The following is a 19,515-nucleotide window of genomic DNA, read 5'->3' on the forward strand; positions in this document are numbered from 1 at the left end:
GTTTGTTTGTGTGTATGTGTGTGCGTAAATAAGGAGTGGTATATAATCACTCCTTATTACAATGGACTTACAATGGACTTCGACTTACAATGGACTTCAGAACGTTCTCGTGAATAAACACTTCTGATTCTTGTAAACTGGGCCTCCGTCTGTTTAATTCAACCAGAATCTTTCACATTCTGGGTGGTAGACTGAGTATTTTAATTGAAGTAACATTGAGAACATAATTCTCATAACACTGGTGCACTTCACAAAATGTATGGTATCATGAAGATGGAAAATTATGTGGATATATTGAAACAAAATCTCAAGACATCAGTCAGGAAGTTAAAGCTTGGTCACAAATGGGTCTTCCAAATGAACAATGACCCCAAGCATATTTCCAAAGTTATGGCAAAATGGCTTAAGGACAACAAAGTCAAGGTATTGGAGTGGCCATCACAAAGCCCTGACCTCAATTCTATAGAACATTTGTGGGCAGAACTGAAAAAGCGTGTGCGAGCAAGGAGGCCTACAAACCTGACTCAGTTACACCAGCTCTGTCAGGAGGAATGGGCCAAAATTCAACCAATTTATTGTGGGAAGCTTGTGGAAGGCTACCCGGAACGTTTGACCCAAATTAAACAATTTAAAGGCAATGCTACCAAATACTAATTGAGTGAATGTAAACTTCTGACTCATTGGGAATGTGACGAAATAAATAAAAGCTGAAATAAATCATTCTCTCAAATATTATTCTGACATTTCACATTCTTAAAATAAAGTGGTGATCCTAACTGACCTAAGACAGGGAATTTTTACTAGGATTAAATGTCAGGAATTGTGAAAAACTGAGTTTAAATGTATTTGGCTAAGGTGTATGTAAACTTCCGACTTCAACTGTATATATATTTATACAGTACAAGTCAAAAGTTTGGACACACCTACTCATTCAAGGGTTTTTCTTTATTTTTACTATTTTCTATGCATTGTAGAATAATAGTGAAGACATCAAAACTATGAAATAACACATGGAATCATGTAGCAACCAAAAAAGTATTAAACAAATCACAATATATTTTATATTTGAGATTCTTCAAATTAGCCAGCCTTTGCCTTGATGACAGCTTTGCACACTCTTGGCATTTTCCAAACTTTTGACTGGTACTGTATATATTTTTCAAGTCCCAATACATATCTGGCATTTATGCATAAGACATATCCGATCACATATGAGAAGTCATGGATCGGATTATTTTGTATGATTTCTCTGACTCGGTAATTGTCACGTCCTGACCATTAAAGGGGTCATTTTGTTATTGTAGTTGGTCAGGACGTGGCAGGGGTGTGTTTGTTTTGTGTTGTTGTGTTTTTTGGGTTAGTTCTATGTTATGTATTTCTATGTTTGATTTTCTAGTATTTCTATTTCTATGTGGTATTGTTTGGGATTGGTTTCTAATTGGAGGCAGCTGTATCTCGTTGCCTCTGATTAGAGGCCATATTTAAGTAGGGGTTTTTGTCTTGTGTTTTGTGGGTGGTTGTTCCATGTATAGCTGTGTAGCCTTACAGGACTGGTTTTTGTCGTTGTTTGTTATTTTTAAGTGTTCACGTTTATCCAAATAAAAAAGGAAGATGAGCACGAGACCCGCTGCGCCTTGGTCCACCTTTTACGACGCACCTGACAGTAATATATGTTTCAAAACTGTTTCTTTATGCGAGTGCTAATGTGACGTAAAAAAAAAAGTATCATACATTCTCTCTGTCTCTCTGGGTGTGCGTATGATGCCAGCCTTTGACGTGTGCGGTCACGGATTTGAGGAAGTTGCGCTGAGTTCTGGCAACGAGATCTTGTGATCCGAGGTGTAAAAACTTGATTATGATTTTGAGATCTTGTGCTTGTTGTTCATTGTTTACTTGCCTATTTGTAGTTGTCCAGCCCTTCCTCCTTTGACTTTACTGGTAGGGGTTGAATGAGTGAAAGAAGGAGCATATGGATGTCAAAGACTAGTGCCCTTGATACAGATTGCACGACACTGTTACAGTAATTAACTAGCAATGTAAATAGCAACAGCTGAGACAGGCAAAACAGTACAGCCAAAATAACAGTCTTTATTACAGATTGGCAATATTGGAAGTATCTCTCCCATATGACACTTAATTGCTTATATGGCACATATTATCTTTCTTTTGTTGTGTAGTTTCCTTCACATTCACTAGTGTAACGTAGTTTCTCTGGACACCCCGCAAGGTCTAAAGTTGTGCGTAAAACCAGTCTATTAATGCCAAATAATACAGTCAGTCCACCCTCAAAACACGAGCTTACTAGGGACTGTTTTATGCAGTGTACGATCTATAGCTAATGTATATACCTGCTATTTAGTAACTTTTTATAAATGTTTTAAAAATACAAATTACACATCAAATAGCCTAACAATGAGGAAAAAATAGTGGGCTTGAGGATAAATTCAGCCACAATTTTTTTGTTGAACTCAGCAGATTTTGTCTGGCTAGTAGCCTACACAAATGGGCTGCAATATTCAAGGTAAATTAAATGGAATCCAACTTAAGAGACTCCCCTGGTGTCCTGAAGTCCTCCTTTTTTGTGTACAAATGTTTTCACCACGGCCTGTAGGTCCAGGTTGGGGGCCTGACTGTTTTCTATAGTGAGTATTACCATCCCAGACAGTCTTTCTTGAGACATTGGGCATTATATGTCCATTGTGCTACACACAATTTAAACGTAGACCGGTGGTTTGAGCCCTGAATGCTGTTCGGCTGAAAGCTGTGGTATATCAGACCGTATACCACTGTTATGACCCCAGAAAATATTGTTTTACTATTCTAATTACATTGGTAACCAGTTTATAATAGTAATTAGGCACCTCGGGGGTTTGTGATATATGGCCAATATACCACGACTAAGGGCTGTATCCAGGGACTCTTGTGTTGCGTTGTGCATAAGAACAGCCCTTAGCCGTGGTGTATTGGCCATATACCACCCCCCCCCCCCCCCCCCCCCCCCCTTACTGCTTAAATATAAACTGGGTGGTTTCAGCCCTGAATGCTGATTGGCTGACAGCCGTGGATTATGAGACTATGCCATGGCTATAACAAAACATCTATTTTTACTGCTCTAATTACTTTCTTAACCAGTTTATAATAGCAATAAGGCACCTCGGGGGTTTGTGGTATATGGCCAATATACCACGGCTAATGACTGTATCCAGGCACTCCGCGATGGATCGTGCATAAGAACAACCCTTAGCCGTGGTATATTGGCCATATACCACAAACCCCGAGGTGCCTTATTGCTTAAATATATCAGAGATAAGGGACTGTTGATATTACAACCATACAACTCAAACGGCGGTTCACAATATGAATGAAATCGCAAACCGCTTTTTTTGTTCAAGCCCTCAAGAACTGTTGTCTGCTAAATGATTGGCTTTCCGGTATCCAGACGACCTGTCCCCAGAGCTTCCTGTACAGTTAACCTGGCAATTCAGGAGAATGAGAGGCTCAATTAAAGATGCTGCAGAACTGCTATACATCTCCCTTCTACCAAGTTTCCCTGATGTTGCTATGGCAATCAAGCTGTTTTTACCATCCCTGTAACTCGCTTCTGCGGAGAGATTAAACTAAAATTCCGAAAGAAGTACCTGAGAAACATTAGGCTCTCGCTCTGATACGCACTTCTTAACACCTGAGTAAGCGCCACTCATTACACTGGAGCCATCCTAGCCTTGACCACGGCATCCGCGGGGCTATCCGGTACACCAGGGTTCACATTTAATGTGTACGCATTCAGACAAGACCCTGACAATATTACTTCCTGTGAAGAGAGCGCGAGGGATTTGTGGGAGAGGAGGGGTTGAACTGAAGGGAGGGGAGACTGGGTGGAAGGAAGGCTTATAATAAAGTATGAAAAAGAGAGTTAAGAGAAGAGAGAGAAGGAGTTCATATGAGTGGCTGGGGGAATTGTTCTGAACCGTGAGTAATGTAGTGAGGGTTCATTTTTCCACATAAATGAAATAATGAATGCTGCAGTGGGGCAGTTTTTTTTATGTGTCTTGTTTCTTTGGCGGTGTTGGAGTATTACTATGTTTGCATTCAATACGACTGCAGCAAAATGCAATGGCCAGGCGTCACAACGACACAGGAAAGCATTATTTAGGTTATATTCTATTCAAAAAAGGCATTCAAGAGAGTCATTGACATTTGAAAGCACTTTCAGAGGAGAGAGAGGGTCTTTTTATTTTTTATTTTCTCAGTCCTGATTTTCTCTTTTTCTTGTTTTCTCTCTTCAGTGAAGTGACCACCAGGGAAGCTTAAAAAGAGAGAGGGTGAAATAGCGGGTGCTGTGTGTGTGTGTGTGCGCGTTACGAGACCATGCTCGGGTGTGAGGGAGGGGCAGGGCTGCGGAGGTGGCTGACCCTGGTCACAGGGCTGCTGGAGTGCCTTTGTTTTGCAGGGGTCGTGTTCGGCTGGGCCTCCCTGGTGTTCGTCCTGAAGACAGAAGGCTACTTCAGCTACCTGTGTGTCAACATCCCCGGGGTCAATGGAATGCAATTCCTAGGTCAGTGTCTGAGATGCCTCAACGTTCGGTTTGGAGCACATTCTCAAATGTAGCATTTTTTGGGGGGAATTCACAGTAGAGCTTACAATACAAATACATATCTCATGCGCACACACACACACCTGTCCATACTGACAGCTTTCTGACTGCCTGTGTGTGTGTGTGCGCGTGTGTTTCAGACTGCAGTGGTCAGGATGAACAGTTCTCCCTCATCTTCACCATCGCTTCCTTCATGACCAACTTTCTACTTCTGCCCAATGGCTTCCTGTTCGACCGTTTCGGCACCATGGTAGCCAGGCTGCTGGGAATGTAAGTATTTTTTAAAATAAACATATTATAAAGCATCACTAAGCTGCACAGGGTTCATAACCTATATTCAACCATGATTGATGGTTAGATGTCAATTGTAGTAACGATAACAATCTGGCAGGAGACAATTGGCAGAGAGAATGTAAAACAGTCAAATGCAGTGTTGTCACTAAAACAAGGTACTGAATCCAGCTACATGACTCTTGTCTTATCTTAACTTGGGACTGTAACTTGACCTTTCACGCAAGTCTTCCGTTGATCTCAGCCACTAATTTGCGCTCAGCCTTGAGTTGCCCTCAAGGATTTGGCCTTACGTGAAGACGGTATACAATGAAGTCTTGTTAAATGTTAAGGAATCTGTTCAAAGTTAATGAGGCTTTAATAAGTGCCTAATCTCATGGAAGTTGAGACTTCTTTGTGTCTCGTCTGTGTTACCTAATGTGGCTGATTTCATGGCTGTTAGACAGAGACCGTCAAAGAAAGACACAGATCTATGAAGCACCCCATCTGCTGTTATTGCCTTAGCCATGACAGAGAACCCTCTGTCTGTCTCTCTCTTTACCACTCTCTCCAACAATTTCTCTCTCTGTCCCTGTCTATCGTTCTCCCTAGTTTTGGTATCTAAGTGACTGTATAAAGCATGTGTGTGTACTCTCCAGTGCTAAGTCACTCGTTCTCTGGCTGTCACATCCTGTTATTTCCCTTGGTGTCTGTTCACATTATGTGGAGTGAGCTCTGGGAAGAGCAAGGGAAAGGCAAAGTGTGTGTGTGTGTGTGTGTGTGTGTGTGTGTGTGTGTGTGTGTGTGTGTGTGTGTGTGTGTGTGTGTGTGTGTGTGTGTGTGTGTGTGTGTGTGTGTGTGTGTGTGTGTGTGTGTGTGTTAGTGAAAGAGAGAGAGAGAGAGAGTAGGCAGAAGGACATGAGAGATATAGTGACTGAAAAGCGAGCCCAAGGGAAAGTGGTGGGACAGGGGGTGAGTTGTCTGGGCTTCTAGCTTCTAGTTTCTTGTTTGAGTAGATCGGACTCAGCGCTTAGTGCCAAGAGACGGTGCAAGACAGAGCCAGGGGGTGGTGTCTATGTGACAGCCAGAGAACGAGTGCCAGAGGTTAGGAATGGACAGAGAGTGGAGGTGCCAAACAGAGACAGAAAGAGGGAATGTGAAATAAATGGAGAAGTTGTGTAGTAACTAAGAAAGATGAATGAAGTTGGACAAGGTGGAAGAGTTATAGGGTGGAAGAGATTTAGAGCTATAGTTGAAAGGAGCGAGGGCTGGGAGTTATGTTGACTGTGATTGTTCAGAGTGTGGTTGAGCTTGGGGCTGATGGGGTTGGAATGGGCCAACCAGGGTTAATGTGGCACAGACCCAGTTACTGAACAACATTTCATAGCCACAGATTACAAATCCGCAACAACATTGGCTGAGCCAATCAGAAGCCATTCCAGATGTTTTTGCTATGGGTAGAGGGGAAATGAAAAGAGAAGCAATGCAAATAGAGTGGAGACTAGAGAGAGAGGTAGAGATGGGAACTGCACCTCCTAGCGAGGGCCAGGAAAACAAAGTAGAATAGAGAGAGGAGACTGGAGAGAGAGGTGAAGATGGGAACTGCACCTCCTAGTAAGGGCCAGGAAACACACAGTAGAATAGGCTAAAGGCTCTCAGAACAGGGCTAGGACAGTAGGAGGGAGAACCAGGGGAAAGAATTAGAGTTAAACCTGAGTCTGTTTTATCATTAACCCCTGCCTCTGTGTGTGTGTGTGTGTGTGTGTGTGTGTGTGTGCACGCACGCCTGGTTGAATTCACATGATGGTTGTGGTCACTTATTCTTATTCTCCAGATCACTGTACACCACTGGTGCCTTGTTTGTGGCCTTTTCAAGTTCAGGTAAAATCCTTGACTTTTCTATAGTGTAATACTATTTGAGAAAAACAGGTTTGATGGCACAGCTTACTCCAACACCATGGAGTTTGATATATTTTTTATCAACAGTTGAAAAGATCGTTACACTTTCATCAGCAATTCGCAAGATCTCAAGAGGGATAAGTCTGTTGTTTTTTTCTTCTCTCAGCTCTGTCCTCTCTCCTCTTCCCGGCGCTTTCCTTCATCGCTGTGGGAGGCATCTTGTTTCTGGTCACCAACACGCAGGTCCATCCTCTCATATTTATGACCTCCTGAATAAACATCAGTCATGTACACAGCAGTCCTCAGGGTTCTCTCAGTAAACAAAGAGGACCGTGACTGAGAACATACCCTTGATGTAACCATGGACAACCTTGCCTTGGGCCATACATTTGCTTCCATTTGACCTGGGGGTTTTGTCAGTCTGTGGTGTGTACTGATGAGAAAAATCAGACACTCAGACACTCAGGCCCAGCGAGTTATGTTTCCCCTCTCTGTGACCCCCTGTAGATAGGCAACCTGTTTGGTTCCACTCGCTCCACCGTCATCACCCTTTACAATGGTGCCTTCGACTCCTCCTCCGCCCTCTTCCTCATCATCAAGGTAACATTGTTAAACACACCCGTCCACAGACTATCAGTTGGTAGCTGTCCATGAGTTAATTAAGATGATGGTGATTCCATCCCTCGTGTCTCTCTCTAGCTGCTATTTGAGGCTGGGATCTCTCTACGTGCCTCTTTCCTCTTCCTGGCTGCGTGTGGCGTCATCCACCTGGTCAGGACCTTCCTCCTGCTACCCAGAACACACATCCCCTACCCCCTCCCTGAGGGCTACACCTACGGGTAAGAACACATCCCCTACCCCCTCCCTGAGGGCTACACCTACGGGTAAGAACACATCCCCTACCCCCTCCCTGAGGGCTACACCTATGGGTAAGAACACATCCCCTACCCCCTCCCTGAGGGCTACACCTACGGGTAAGAACACATCCCCTACCCCCTCCCTGAGGGCTACACCTACAGGTAAGAACACATCCCCTACCCCCTCCCTGAGGGCTACACCTATGGGTAAGAACACATCCCCTACCCCCTCCCTGAGGGCTACACCTATGGGTAAGAACACATCCCCTACCCCCTCCCTGAGGGCTACACCTATGGGTAAGAACACATCCCCTACCCCCTCCCTGAGGGCTACACCTATGGGTAAGAACACATCCCCTACCCCCTCCCTGAGGGCTACACCTATGGGTAAGAACACATCCCCTACCCCCTCCCTGAGGGCTACACCTATGGGTAAGAACACATCCCCTACCCCCTCCCTGAGGGCTACACCTATGGGTAAGAACACATCCCCTACCCCCTCCCTGAGGGCTACACCTACAGGTAAGAACACATCCCCTACCCCCTCCCTGAGGGCTACACCTACAGGTAAGAACACATCCCCTACCCCCTCCCTGAGGGCTACACCTACAGGTAAGAACACATCCCCTACCCCCTCCCTGAGGGCTACACCTACAGGTAAGAACACATCCCCTACCCCCTCCCTGAGGGCTACACCTATGGGTAAGAACACATCCCCTACCCCCTCCCTGAGGGCTACACCTACGGGTAAGAACACATCCCCTACCCCCTCCCTGAGGGCTACACCTACGGGTAAGAACACATCCCCTACCCCCTCCCTGAGGGCTACACCTATGGGTAAGAACACATCCCCTACCCCCTCCCTGAGGGCTACACCTACGGGTAAGAACACATCCCCTACCCCCTCCCTGAGGGCTACACCTATGGGTAAGAACACATCCCCTACCCCCTCCCTGAGGGCTACACCTATGGGTAAGAACACATCCCCTACCCCCTCCCTGAGGGCTACACCTATGGGTAAGAACACATCCCCTACCCCCTCCCTGAGGGCTACACCTATGGGTAAGAACACATCCCCTACCCCCTCCCTGAGGGCTACACCTATGGGTAAGAACACATCCCCTACCCCCTCCCTGAGGGCTACACCTATGGGTAAGAACACATCCCCTACCCCCTCCCTGAGGGCTACACCTATGGGTAAGAACACATCCCCTACCCCCTCCCTGAGGGCTACACCTACAGGTAAGAACACATCCCCTACCCCCTCCCTGAGGGCTACACCTATGGGTAAGAACACATCCCCTACCCCCTCCCTGAGGGCTACACCTATGGGTAAGAACACATCCCCTACCCCCTCCCTGAGGGCTACACCTACAGGTAAGTACACATCCCCTACCCCCTCCCTGAGGGCTACACCTATGGGTAAGAACACATCCCATTTTTACATTACATTTTAGTCATTTAGCAGACGCTCTTATCCAGAGCGACTTACAGTAGTGAATGCATACATTTCATTAATAAAAAAAAAGTATTCCGTACTGGTCCCCCGTGGGAATCGAACCCACAACCCTGGCGTTGCAAACACCATGCTCTACCAACTGAGCCACACGGGACCTTTACATGATTAACCCTACCCCCTCCCTGAGGGCTACACCTACGGGTAAGAACACATCCCTCCTCCCTCCACAGCACAGCGGCTGGACAGAAAATAGACCCAGGGACAGAAGGGAATAAATGTCTGCTGAATGTTTGTTGCTCTTAGAAGAAGGTCCAACAAATACTAGAGACCCCCAGCAACACCCCCTGTAGGTCTGGTCTGTCTGGCCTCCCTGTGTGACTCTAACCAGTGTTGCCATTACTTCCTGTGACAGGGTGAAGAGCTGTGGCCAGGCCAAGACCTTCAGCCCAGAGCAGGCAGCAGCCAATGGCAACATGCAGAGGGATGTCGTCACGGAGGAAATGCCTTTTAACAAGGAGACCGCAGAGAAAGGTGTGTAGATTTAGGTTACCTTGATATCAGCTCTGCTCGTTCCCTGGTCCCAAATATTCAGGATTAGTTGCCCGTACAGACCTTGTTCACTACAATTGCATAATCTTATGTGAATTTGTAACTGATTTGACCTCTCTAACCCCCTACCCCCTCCTCTTCTCAGTGGCTACTTTCTGGGAGTGTTTCCTTTCCAAGTTCTTCATCTGGCACCTGGTGTGGCTTTCTGTCATGCAGCTGAGGCACTACCTGTTCATCGGCACACTCAACCCCATGCTGCAGAGACTGACCCAGGGAGAAACCTCTCTGGGTACGCACACAATTGTCTATTGACAGGCATTATAGTTCAGTCTTAAACGTTTTATAAATATCTTATTGGTGTTTAATAAAGTTGACTTAAAGTGTTACCCTTTATTTTAAAGTTACTGTCCATTGTTTCCAGATTTCTATGAAATATGACGTATAATTAATTACAATAATTTTAATCGTTTTCCTTCCAATTTTTTTATTTATTAAGTATGTTAAAAAGCAGCTTTTCTGTGTTGGAATGGTGTGGGCGTATAGAGGTCATTAAAAATATTAATGTGAGTAGACCGCTGAATGGCCAGCTCATCCTTCTCAGGTGGATGACATCATCCTCTATTAGGAAATAGCAAGCATTTTTGAAACGGTCTGTTTGAGAAAATAGTTTGAGGTGGGGTTTTTTAAAGTGTTTTTTTTTCTCCAATTGATGTTTTGGCCACAAATACAAGTATAGGATGAGTCAACAACATTATTTGGGAATGAGTTAACATAATATTGACTTTTAAAAGGTAGATGTTCACAGACATTTACTTTAAAGTGCTACCCTTCTCTCTTTTTAATCATGTCCTTATTCCGCTCTGTTTGTCCCTGCAGTGAGCACGTACACCAATGCGTTTGCTGTGACCCAGCTGTGTGGGGTGCTGTGTGCCCCCTGGAACGGCCTCATCATGGACCGACACAAGGGCAAGCCCAGGACCCCCGGTACCAACCTCACCTATACTCACTACTACAACCCCCCTACAACACACGTGAAACCTCACACACTCACACTCACACTCCAAACCAAACACACTAAGACCGTTTTTAGACTCGTACCAGCGTCAGATTTGTATTTCTCCAGATTTTGTATGTTTTTATTACATTTTACTGTAGGAACATTTGGCTTGAAGAGCCTCTGACTTTACATTACTGCTCGGAGGGGGGTAAGGGAAGTGGTAGTCGGAGGTGGCGTAGAAATGTCCTGGAGAAGACGGAATTGAATAGAGATTTGCGTCATTGTGTGTGTGGGTACGTATGTTTGGTGTGTGTACATGTGTTTCTTGTGTGTGTACATACTGTAAATGTTTGGTGTATTTGGTGTGTGTGTGTGTGTGTGTGTGTGTGTAGGAGTGAGTGAGAAGGAGGCAGACCTGCGTGCGTCGGTGCTCTCCCTGACCCTGACGGCTCTGCAGTGTGTCCTGTTCTCCATCTGTGCCTCCACCCCCTTCCTCCCCCTCCAGTATCTCACCTTCATCCTGCAGGTCCTCAACCGATCCTTCCTCTACGGAGGCCATGCAGCATTCATCAGCATTGCGTGAGACACACACACACACACACACACACACACACACACCAGTTGTTCGCAATAACAAACATAATGGAACAGGATAAGGGGAGCATGGACAGACGCCAACACCTTCTTAGCGTCATACTTTTGTACCGAAGTAACAAATAAATTAAATGATCTCTCTCTGCTCTCTCTCTCTCTCTCTCTCTCTCTCTCTCTCTCTCTCTCTCTCTCTCTCTCTCTCTCTCTCTCTCTCTCTCTCTCTCTCTCTCTCTCTCTCTCTCTCTCTCTCTCTCTCTCTCTCTCTCTCTCTCTCTCTCTCTCTCTCTCTCTCTCTCTCTCTCTCTCTCTCTCTCTCTCTCTCTCTCTCTCTCTCTCTCTCTCTCTCTCTCTCTCTCTCTCTCTCTCTCTCTCTCTCTCTCTCTCTCTCTCTCTCTCTCTCTCTCTCTCTCTCTCTCTCTCGTGTGTGTGTGTAGTTTTCCTCCCTGTCACTTTGGGAAGCTGTATGGTCATGGCTCTGTCTTCAGTGGTTTCTCTGCTGCAGTACCCCTGCTTCATCCTGGTCAAAGGAGTGCTGGGAGGAGACCCACTATACGTGAGTGGAGCTACTGTCGTTAGAATTACCAGATATACTACCTTTACCATTGGCAGTGTTGGGGAAGCTACTTTGACGATATGGTTTAACAAGTTACCGAATACTTCACACTGGAAGAGGTCAAGCTACACTAAAGCTACCCTTAAGAAAACTCTAGTTTAATTTACTGAAGTTACTTTGTGATAAATTATCATATCTAAATGTCATAGTCTACAAATAGCAAGAATAAATCACTCTGGAGTCAGATGTTAACAGAAAAAGTAATTTACTTGAAATAAACACAAAAACGATGTATTAAGTGAGAAGTAGGCAGGTCTGATGCCGAAAAAGAAAGGAAATTAACTAGTCATTTAACTACATTTTGCAGTAGCTTGGTGGTAGTTGAACTAAATTCTAATCTAGGTAGTGTTTTCAGTAGTTCATTACTTGTTTGCCATGTAGTGATGTAGCTAACTACTTGAACTACACACTACTTTTTTGGCCCCAAAAAAATATGGGTGAAGTAGGCAAGAATTTCCTTTCTTTTTCGGCATCACACCTGCCTACTTCTCACTTAATACATCGTTTTTGTGTTTAAGAGACTAAATTACACTATTCTGTTAACATCTGACTCCAGGGTGATTACACGTTCTGTTAACATCTGACTCCAGAGAGATTACACGTTCTGTAACATCATCTGACTCCAGAGAGATTACACGTTCTGTTAACATCTGACTCCAGGGTGATTACACATTCTGTTAACATCTGACTCCAGGGTGATTACACGTTCTGTTAACATCTGACTCCAGGGTGATTACACGTTCTGTTAACATCTGACTCCAGGGGTGATTACACGTTCTGTTAACATCTGACTCCAGGGTGATTACCCGTTCTGTTAACATCTGACTCCAGGGTGATTACACGTTCTGTTAACATCTGACTCCAGGGTGATTACACGTTCTGTTAACATCTGACTCCAGGGTGATTACCCGTTCTGTTAACATCTGACTCCAGGGTGATTACCCGTTCTGTTAACATCTGACTCCAGGGTGATTACCCGTTCTGTTAACATCTGACTCCAGGGTGATTACACGTTCTGTTAACATCTGACTCCAGGGTGATTACACGTTCTGTTAACATCTGACTCCAGGGTGATTACACGTTCTGTTAACATCTGACTCCAGGGTGATTACACGTTCTGTTAACATCTGACTCCAGGGTGATTACACGTTCTGTTAACATCTGACTCCAGAGAGATTACACGTTCTGTTAACATCTGACTCCAGGGTGATTACACGTTCTGTTAACATCTGACTCCAGAGAGATTACACATTCTGTTAACATCTGACTCCAGAGTGATTACACGTTCTGTTAACATCTGACTCCAGAGTGATTACACGTTCTGTTAACATCTGACTCCAGGGTGATTACACGTTCTGTTAACATCTGACTCCAGGGTGATTACACGTTCTGTTAACATCTGACTCCAGGGTGATTACACGTTCTGTTAACATCTGACTCCAGAGTGATTACACATTCTGTTAACATCTGACTCCAGAGTGATTACACATTCTGTTAACATCAAACTCCAGGGTGATTACACATCTGTTAACATCTGACTCCAGGGTGATTTGTTCTTGTTATTTGTTGTCTATGACATTTCAGATTTAGATATCATATTTAGTAGTTTGGAAGTTAGTGAACTACTTTTTCAAAATCACTTTAATAAGTAAAGTATATTTTTCTTAAGGGTAGCTTTAGTGAAGCATAACTTCTTCCAGTGTGAATTAATTAGTAGCTTCTTAAACTATATTTTCAGAGTAGCTTCCCCCAACACTGGTTAGCAACACTGCTACATGGGGCGGCAGGTAGCCTAGTAGTTAGAGCGTTGGACTTGTAACCGAAAGGTTGCAAGATCGAATCCCCGAGCAGACAAGCTAAAAATCTGTCATTCTGCCCCTGAACAAGGCAGTTAACCCACTGTTCCTAGGCCATCATTGAAAAACATGTTTTTTTCTTTTTTCCTAGTTGTTCTGACTTGCATAGTTAACTTTTTAAGGTATAGGGGGCAGTATTTTCATTTTCGGATGAAAAGCGTGCCCAGAGTAAACTGCCTAATACTCGGGCCCAGAGTAAAATATTTGCATATTATTAGTAGATTTGGATAGAAAACACTCTTAAGTTTCTAAAACTGTTTGATTGATGTCTGTGAGTATAACAGAACTCATATGGCAGGAAAAAAAACTGAGAAAAATCCAACCAGGAAGTGGGAAATCTGAGAATTGTAGTTCTTCTTTTGAATCCCTATCGAAACTACAGTGTCTGTGGGGTCACGTTGCACTTCCTAAGGCTTCCATTGGCTATCAACAGCCTTTAGAAACGTGTTTCATCCTTCTCCTGTTACTGGGCAGAAAATAGGAGCTCAGTCAATGAGTGGACTGCCTGAGGAGAAAGGACTTGGTGATGCGCGAGCCCGCCAGCGCGCCCCTCCTTTTTCTTCTTGAATGAATACGCTATTGTACGGTTGGAATATTATCAATGTTTTATGTTAAAAAGACCCTAAGGATTGATTGTAAACAATGTTTGACATGTTTCTACGAACGGTAATGGAACTATTTGACTTTTCGTCTCTGGTACTGCGCTCGCGCGTTATGCCTTTGGATAGTGATCTGAACGCATGAACAAAACAGAGATATTTGGACATAAATAGGGAGTATTTCGAACAAAAATAACATTTCTTGTGGAAGTAGGAGTCCTGGTAGTGCATTCTGACGAAGATCAGCAAAGGTAAGAGAATATTTATAATACTAATTCTGAGTTTAGTTGACCCCAGAACTTGGTGGGTATCTGTATAGCTTGCTTTGATGGTTGAGCTATGTACTCAGAATATTGAAAAATGTGCTTCTCCGTAAAGCTATTTTAAAATATGACACAGCGGTTGCATTAAGGAGAAGTATATCTATAATTCTTTCAATAACTGTTATAAATTATCAATGTTTATGATGAGTATTTTTGTAAATTGATGTGCACATTCACCAGAAGTTTTGATGGGAATACATTTTCTTAACATCACGCGCCAATGTAAAATGCTGTTTTTGGATACAAATATGAACTTTATCGAACAAAACATACATGTATTGTGAAACATAATGTCCTAGGAGTGTCATCTGATAAAGATCATCGAAGGTTAGTGAATATTTTAGCTGTATTTTTGTTTTTTGTGATGCATGTCCTTGCTTGGAAAATGGCTGTGTGGTTTTTATTGTGAAGTTTATGTCCTAACATAATCACATTTTATGCTTTCGCCGTAAAGCCTTTTTGAAATCGGACAATGTGGTTAGATTAACGAGAAGTTTATCTTTAAAATGGTGTAAAATAGTTGATTGTTTGAGAAAATGAAATTGAGATTTTTGCTGTTTTGTATTTCACGCCATGCTATTTCACTGGCTGTTGAATAGTGTGTCACGCAGGTGGGACGGTCACATCCCACCTAGCCCATAGAAGTTAAATAAAGGAAAAATGTAAAAACATTTAAAAAACAAAAATGGCAAACAAGTTATTAACTACTGAAAACACTACCAAGATTTGAATTTATTTCAATGACCGCCAAGCTACTGTCATTAAATGACTAGTTAAACTATATGTAGTTCACTACTCCCCAACACTGGCCATTGGTAGAGCTTTTCAGCTTACCGTTATGTTCTAAGTGGAGTTATTGCAGAGTGGTGACCCCATCTCCCTTCCCCCACCTCCTCCTCTCTTTCTTCTCTCTCTTCCCTCTACAGGTGAACATAGCTCTGACGTTACTCAGCCTACTGGCCTTCATCCATCCTGTCTGTGTCTATCTGCATTGTCGTGACCCGGCAGCCCGGAGGGGTAAACCCAAGGACTCACCTTCCTCTTAGACCAGCTCTAAAAATACTTTCAAACGGTCATTTCAGCCCTCACTCCTCCATTAAAACACCAGTTTGAATATACACACTCCCCTACATATTTATTTGGACAGTGAAGCTGAAACTTTTATTTGGCTCTATACTCCAGCACTTTGGATTTTAGATCAAATGTTTTATACTGTATTAGGTGACAGTACAGAATGTCACTTTTATTCAAGGGTGTTTTCATACATACAGTGCCTTCGGAAAGTACTCAGACCCCTTGACTTTTTTAGTCATTTTGTTACATTACAGCCTTGTTCTAAAATGGATTAAATAAAATAAAATCTTCATTAATCTACACACAATACCCAATAATGACAAAGTGAAAACAGGTTTTTAGAATTCTTTGGGCAAATTTATATAGAAAAAAAAAACACATACCTTATTTACATAAGTATTCAGCCCCTTCGCGATGAGACTCGAAATTGAGCTCAGGTCCATCCAGTTTCCATTGATCATCCTTGAGATGTTTCTACAACTTGATTGGAGTCTACCTGTGGTAAATTCAATTGATTGGACATGATTTGGAAATGCACACACCTGTCTATATAAGGTCCCACAGTTGACAGTGCAAAAACCAAGCCATAAGGACGAAGGAATTGTCCGTAGAGCTCCGAGAGAGGATTGTGTCGAGGCACAGATCTGGGGAAGGGTACCAAAAAAATGTATACAGAATTGAAGGTCCCCAAGAACACAGTGGCCTCCATCATTCTTAAATGGAAGATGTTTGGAACCACCAAGACTCTTCCAAGAGCTGGCCGCCCGGCCAAACTGAGCAATCAGGGGAGAAGGGCCTTGGTCAGGGAGGTGACCAAGAACCTGATGGCCACTCTGACAGAGCTCTAGAGTTCCTCAGTGGAGATGTGAGAACCTTCCAGAAGGACAACCATCTCTGCAGCACTCCACCAATCAGGCCTTTATGGTAGAGTGGCCAGATGGAAGCCAATGACCCAACACACCTCCAGGCTGTGTAAGGGCTATTTTACAAATGATGACCTGGCCTCCCCAACCTCAACCAAATTGAGATGGTTTGGGATGAGTCGGACCGCAGAGTGAAGGAAAAGCAGCCAACAAGTGCTCAGCATATGTGGGAACTCCATCAAGACCGTTGGTAAAGCATTCCATGTGAAGCTGGTTGAGAGAATGCCAAGAGTGTGCAAAGCTGTCATCAAGGCAAAGGGTGGCTATTTGAAGAATCTCAAATAGAACATATATTTTGATTTGTTTAACCCTTTTTTGGTTACCACATGATTCCATATGCGTTATTTAATAGTTTGTTTTCACTATTATTCTACAATGTAGAAAACAGTCAAAATAAAAACCCTTTAATGAGTAGGTGTTCTAAAACTTTTGACCGGTACTGTATTTTTATACCATCTATTGCATCTTGCCTATACCGCTCAGTCATTGCTCATCCATATATTTATACAGTGGCAAGAAAAAGTATGTGAACTCTTTGGCATTACCTGGATTTCTGCATAAATTGGTCATAAAATGTGATCTTCATCTAAGTCACAATGGACAAACACAGTCTGCTTAAATTAATAACACAAACAATTATACGTTTTCATTGAACACGCCGTGTAAACATTCACAGTGCAGGGTGGGAAAAGTATGTGAACTCTTGGATTTAATAACAGGTTGACCCTCCTTTGGCAGCAATAAATTCAACCAAACGTTTTCTGTAGTTGTGGATCAGACCTGCACAAAGGTCAGGAGGAATTTTAGACCATTCCTCTTTACAAAACTGTTTCAGTTAAGCAATATTCTTGGGATGTCTGGTGTGAACTGCTCTCTTGAGGTCATGCCACAGCATCTCAATCAGGTTGAGGTCAGGACTCGGACTGGGCCACTCCAGAAGGCATATTTTCTTCTGTTGAAGCCATTCTGTTGTTGATTTACTTCTGTGTTTTGGGTTGTTGTCCTATTGCATCACCCAACTTCTGTTGAGCTTCAATTGGCCGACAGATAGCCTCACATTCTCCTGCAAAATGTCTTGATAAACTTTGGAATTCATTTTTCTGTCAATGATGTCAAGCTGTCCAGGCCCCGAGGCAGCAAAGCAGACCCAAACCATGATGCTCCCTCCACCATATTTGACAGTTGGGATGAGGTTTTGATGTTGGTGTGCTGTGCCTTTTTTTCTCCACACGGTGTTGTGTGTTCCTTCCAAACAACTCAACTTTAGTTTCAACTGTCCACATAATATTTTGCCAGTAGCGCTGTGGAACATCCAGGTGCTCTTTTGCAAACTTCAAACATGCAGCAATGATTTTTTTGGACAGCAGTGGCTTCTTCAGTGTTGTCCTCCCACAAACACTATTTTTATTTAGTGGTTTACCTATCGTAGACTCGTCAACAGAGATGTTAGTATGTTCCAGAGATTTCTGTAAGTCTTTAGCTGACACTCTATGATTCTTCTTAACCTCATTGAGCATTCTGCGCTGAGCTCTTGCAGTCATCTTTGCAGGACGGCCACTCCTGGGAGAGTAACAACAGTGCTGAACTTTCTCCATTTATAGACAATTTGTCTTACTGTGGACATCAAGGCTTTTAGAGATACTTTTGTAACCCTTTCCAGCTTTATGCAAGTCAACAATTTTTAATCTTAGGTCTTCTGAGATCTCTTTTGTTCGAGGCATGGTTCACATCAGGCAATGCTTCTTGTGGATGGAAAACTCAAATTTTGTGAGTGTTTTTTATAGGGCAAGGCAGCTCTAACCAACATCTCTAATCTCGTCTCATTGATTGGACTCCAGGTTAGCTGACTCCTGACTCCAATTAGCTTTTGGAGAAGTCATTAGCCTGGGGGTTCACATACTTTTTCCAACCTACACTGTGAATGTTTAAATTATATATTCAATATAGACAAGAAAAATATAATAATTTGTGTGTTATTAGTTTAAGCACACTGTGTGTGTCTATTGTTGTGACTTAGATGAAGATCAGATCAAATTGTATGACCAATTTATGCAGAAATCCAGGTAATTCCAAAGGGTTCACATACTTTTTCTTGCCACTGTATGTATTTATTCTTATACCATTCCTTTACTTAGATTTGTGTGTATAAGGTAGTTGTTGTGGAATTGTTAGATTACTTGTTAGATATTGCTGCAGTCGGAACTAGAAGCACAAGCATTTCGCTACACTCGCAAAAACATCTGCTAACCATGTGTGTGACCAATAAAATTTGATTTGCCTCTTAAAGCAGTGTTAACTAACCGTGCACTGTGACACTGCTGCCCAAACCCCTACACTCATGTTTTACATTGTAGGATCCAGGCAGTCAAGGAAAACATATATAGTGTTTATTACGCCGTTTAGAATAATGAATGTGATAATCAGTTTGATGTATTTTAGGAATTCTAAGTCATTTACAGATCGGAGAAACTGCTCAGTTGGACGGGAGCAAGAAGATGCTCAGATAATCTCATAACGTCTGGCTTTCAACATAACCACACATACTGAACTGACCACATGTTCCACCCTGGGTCCCCAATGTCTCCAATTCCCAAATAATTCAAAACGGCTCTCTTCGAGAGTCTGAGAGATCATTTTTGTCAGTAAAGGCTGTACCGGTCTACCACCTACTGGTTTTAACTGGGTAAAACAGCCTGTTTCCAGATGGCCTTTACCTCTCCTGTGAACAAACCATGTCATGATGAGGGTGTTTTAAAGCATTAAATTAACTAATCACATAACAGCAATAACCTTTATTGGGTTCACTGGCGATTTTGTATGAGAAAGCAAGTGTTGCACAGCACGATCAGCACCACACTGAATATACCTGAGTGTCTGGTATATATAAAAGAGTTAGAGCACCTATGCC

At 43.2% G+C, this 19,515-nt stretch overlaps 1 protein-coding gene across 1 annotated transcript; it reads left to right on the plus strand.

Annotated features, from left to right (window-relative positions):
- The first annotated feature begins 3,619 nt into the window (after positions 1 to 3,619).
- On the plus strand, positions 3,620 to 18,893 carry LOC106611660 (equilibrative nucleobase transporter 1). The gene is given in 13 exon segments (XM_045723889.2): positions 3,620 to 4,555; positions 4,735 to 4,864; positions 6,699 to 6,745; positions 6,930 to 7,006; positions 7,271 to 7,363; positions 7,463 to 7,602; positions 9,492 to 9,610; positions 9,774 to 9,917; positions 10,505 to 10,612; positions 11,018 to 11,204; positions 11,654 to 11,686; positions 11,688 to 11,772; positions 15,537 to 18,893. Coding segments are annotated over 13 exon segments (1,470 nt in total). The 5' UTR covers positions 3,620 to 4,368; the 3' UTR covers positions 15,657 to 18,893.
- The last annotated feature ends 622 nt before the right edge of the window (positions 18,894 to 19,515 follow it).

This window comes from Salmo salar, chromosome 09, assembly GCF_965601325.2.
Source record: "Salmo salar chromosome 09, fSalSal1, whole genome shotgun sequence".
In the NCBI taxonomy this organism is placed as follows: Eukaryota; Metazoa; Chordata; class Actinopteri; order Salmoniformes; family Salmonidae; genus Salmo; species Salmo salar.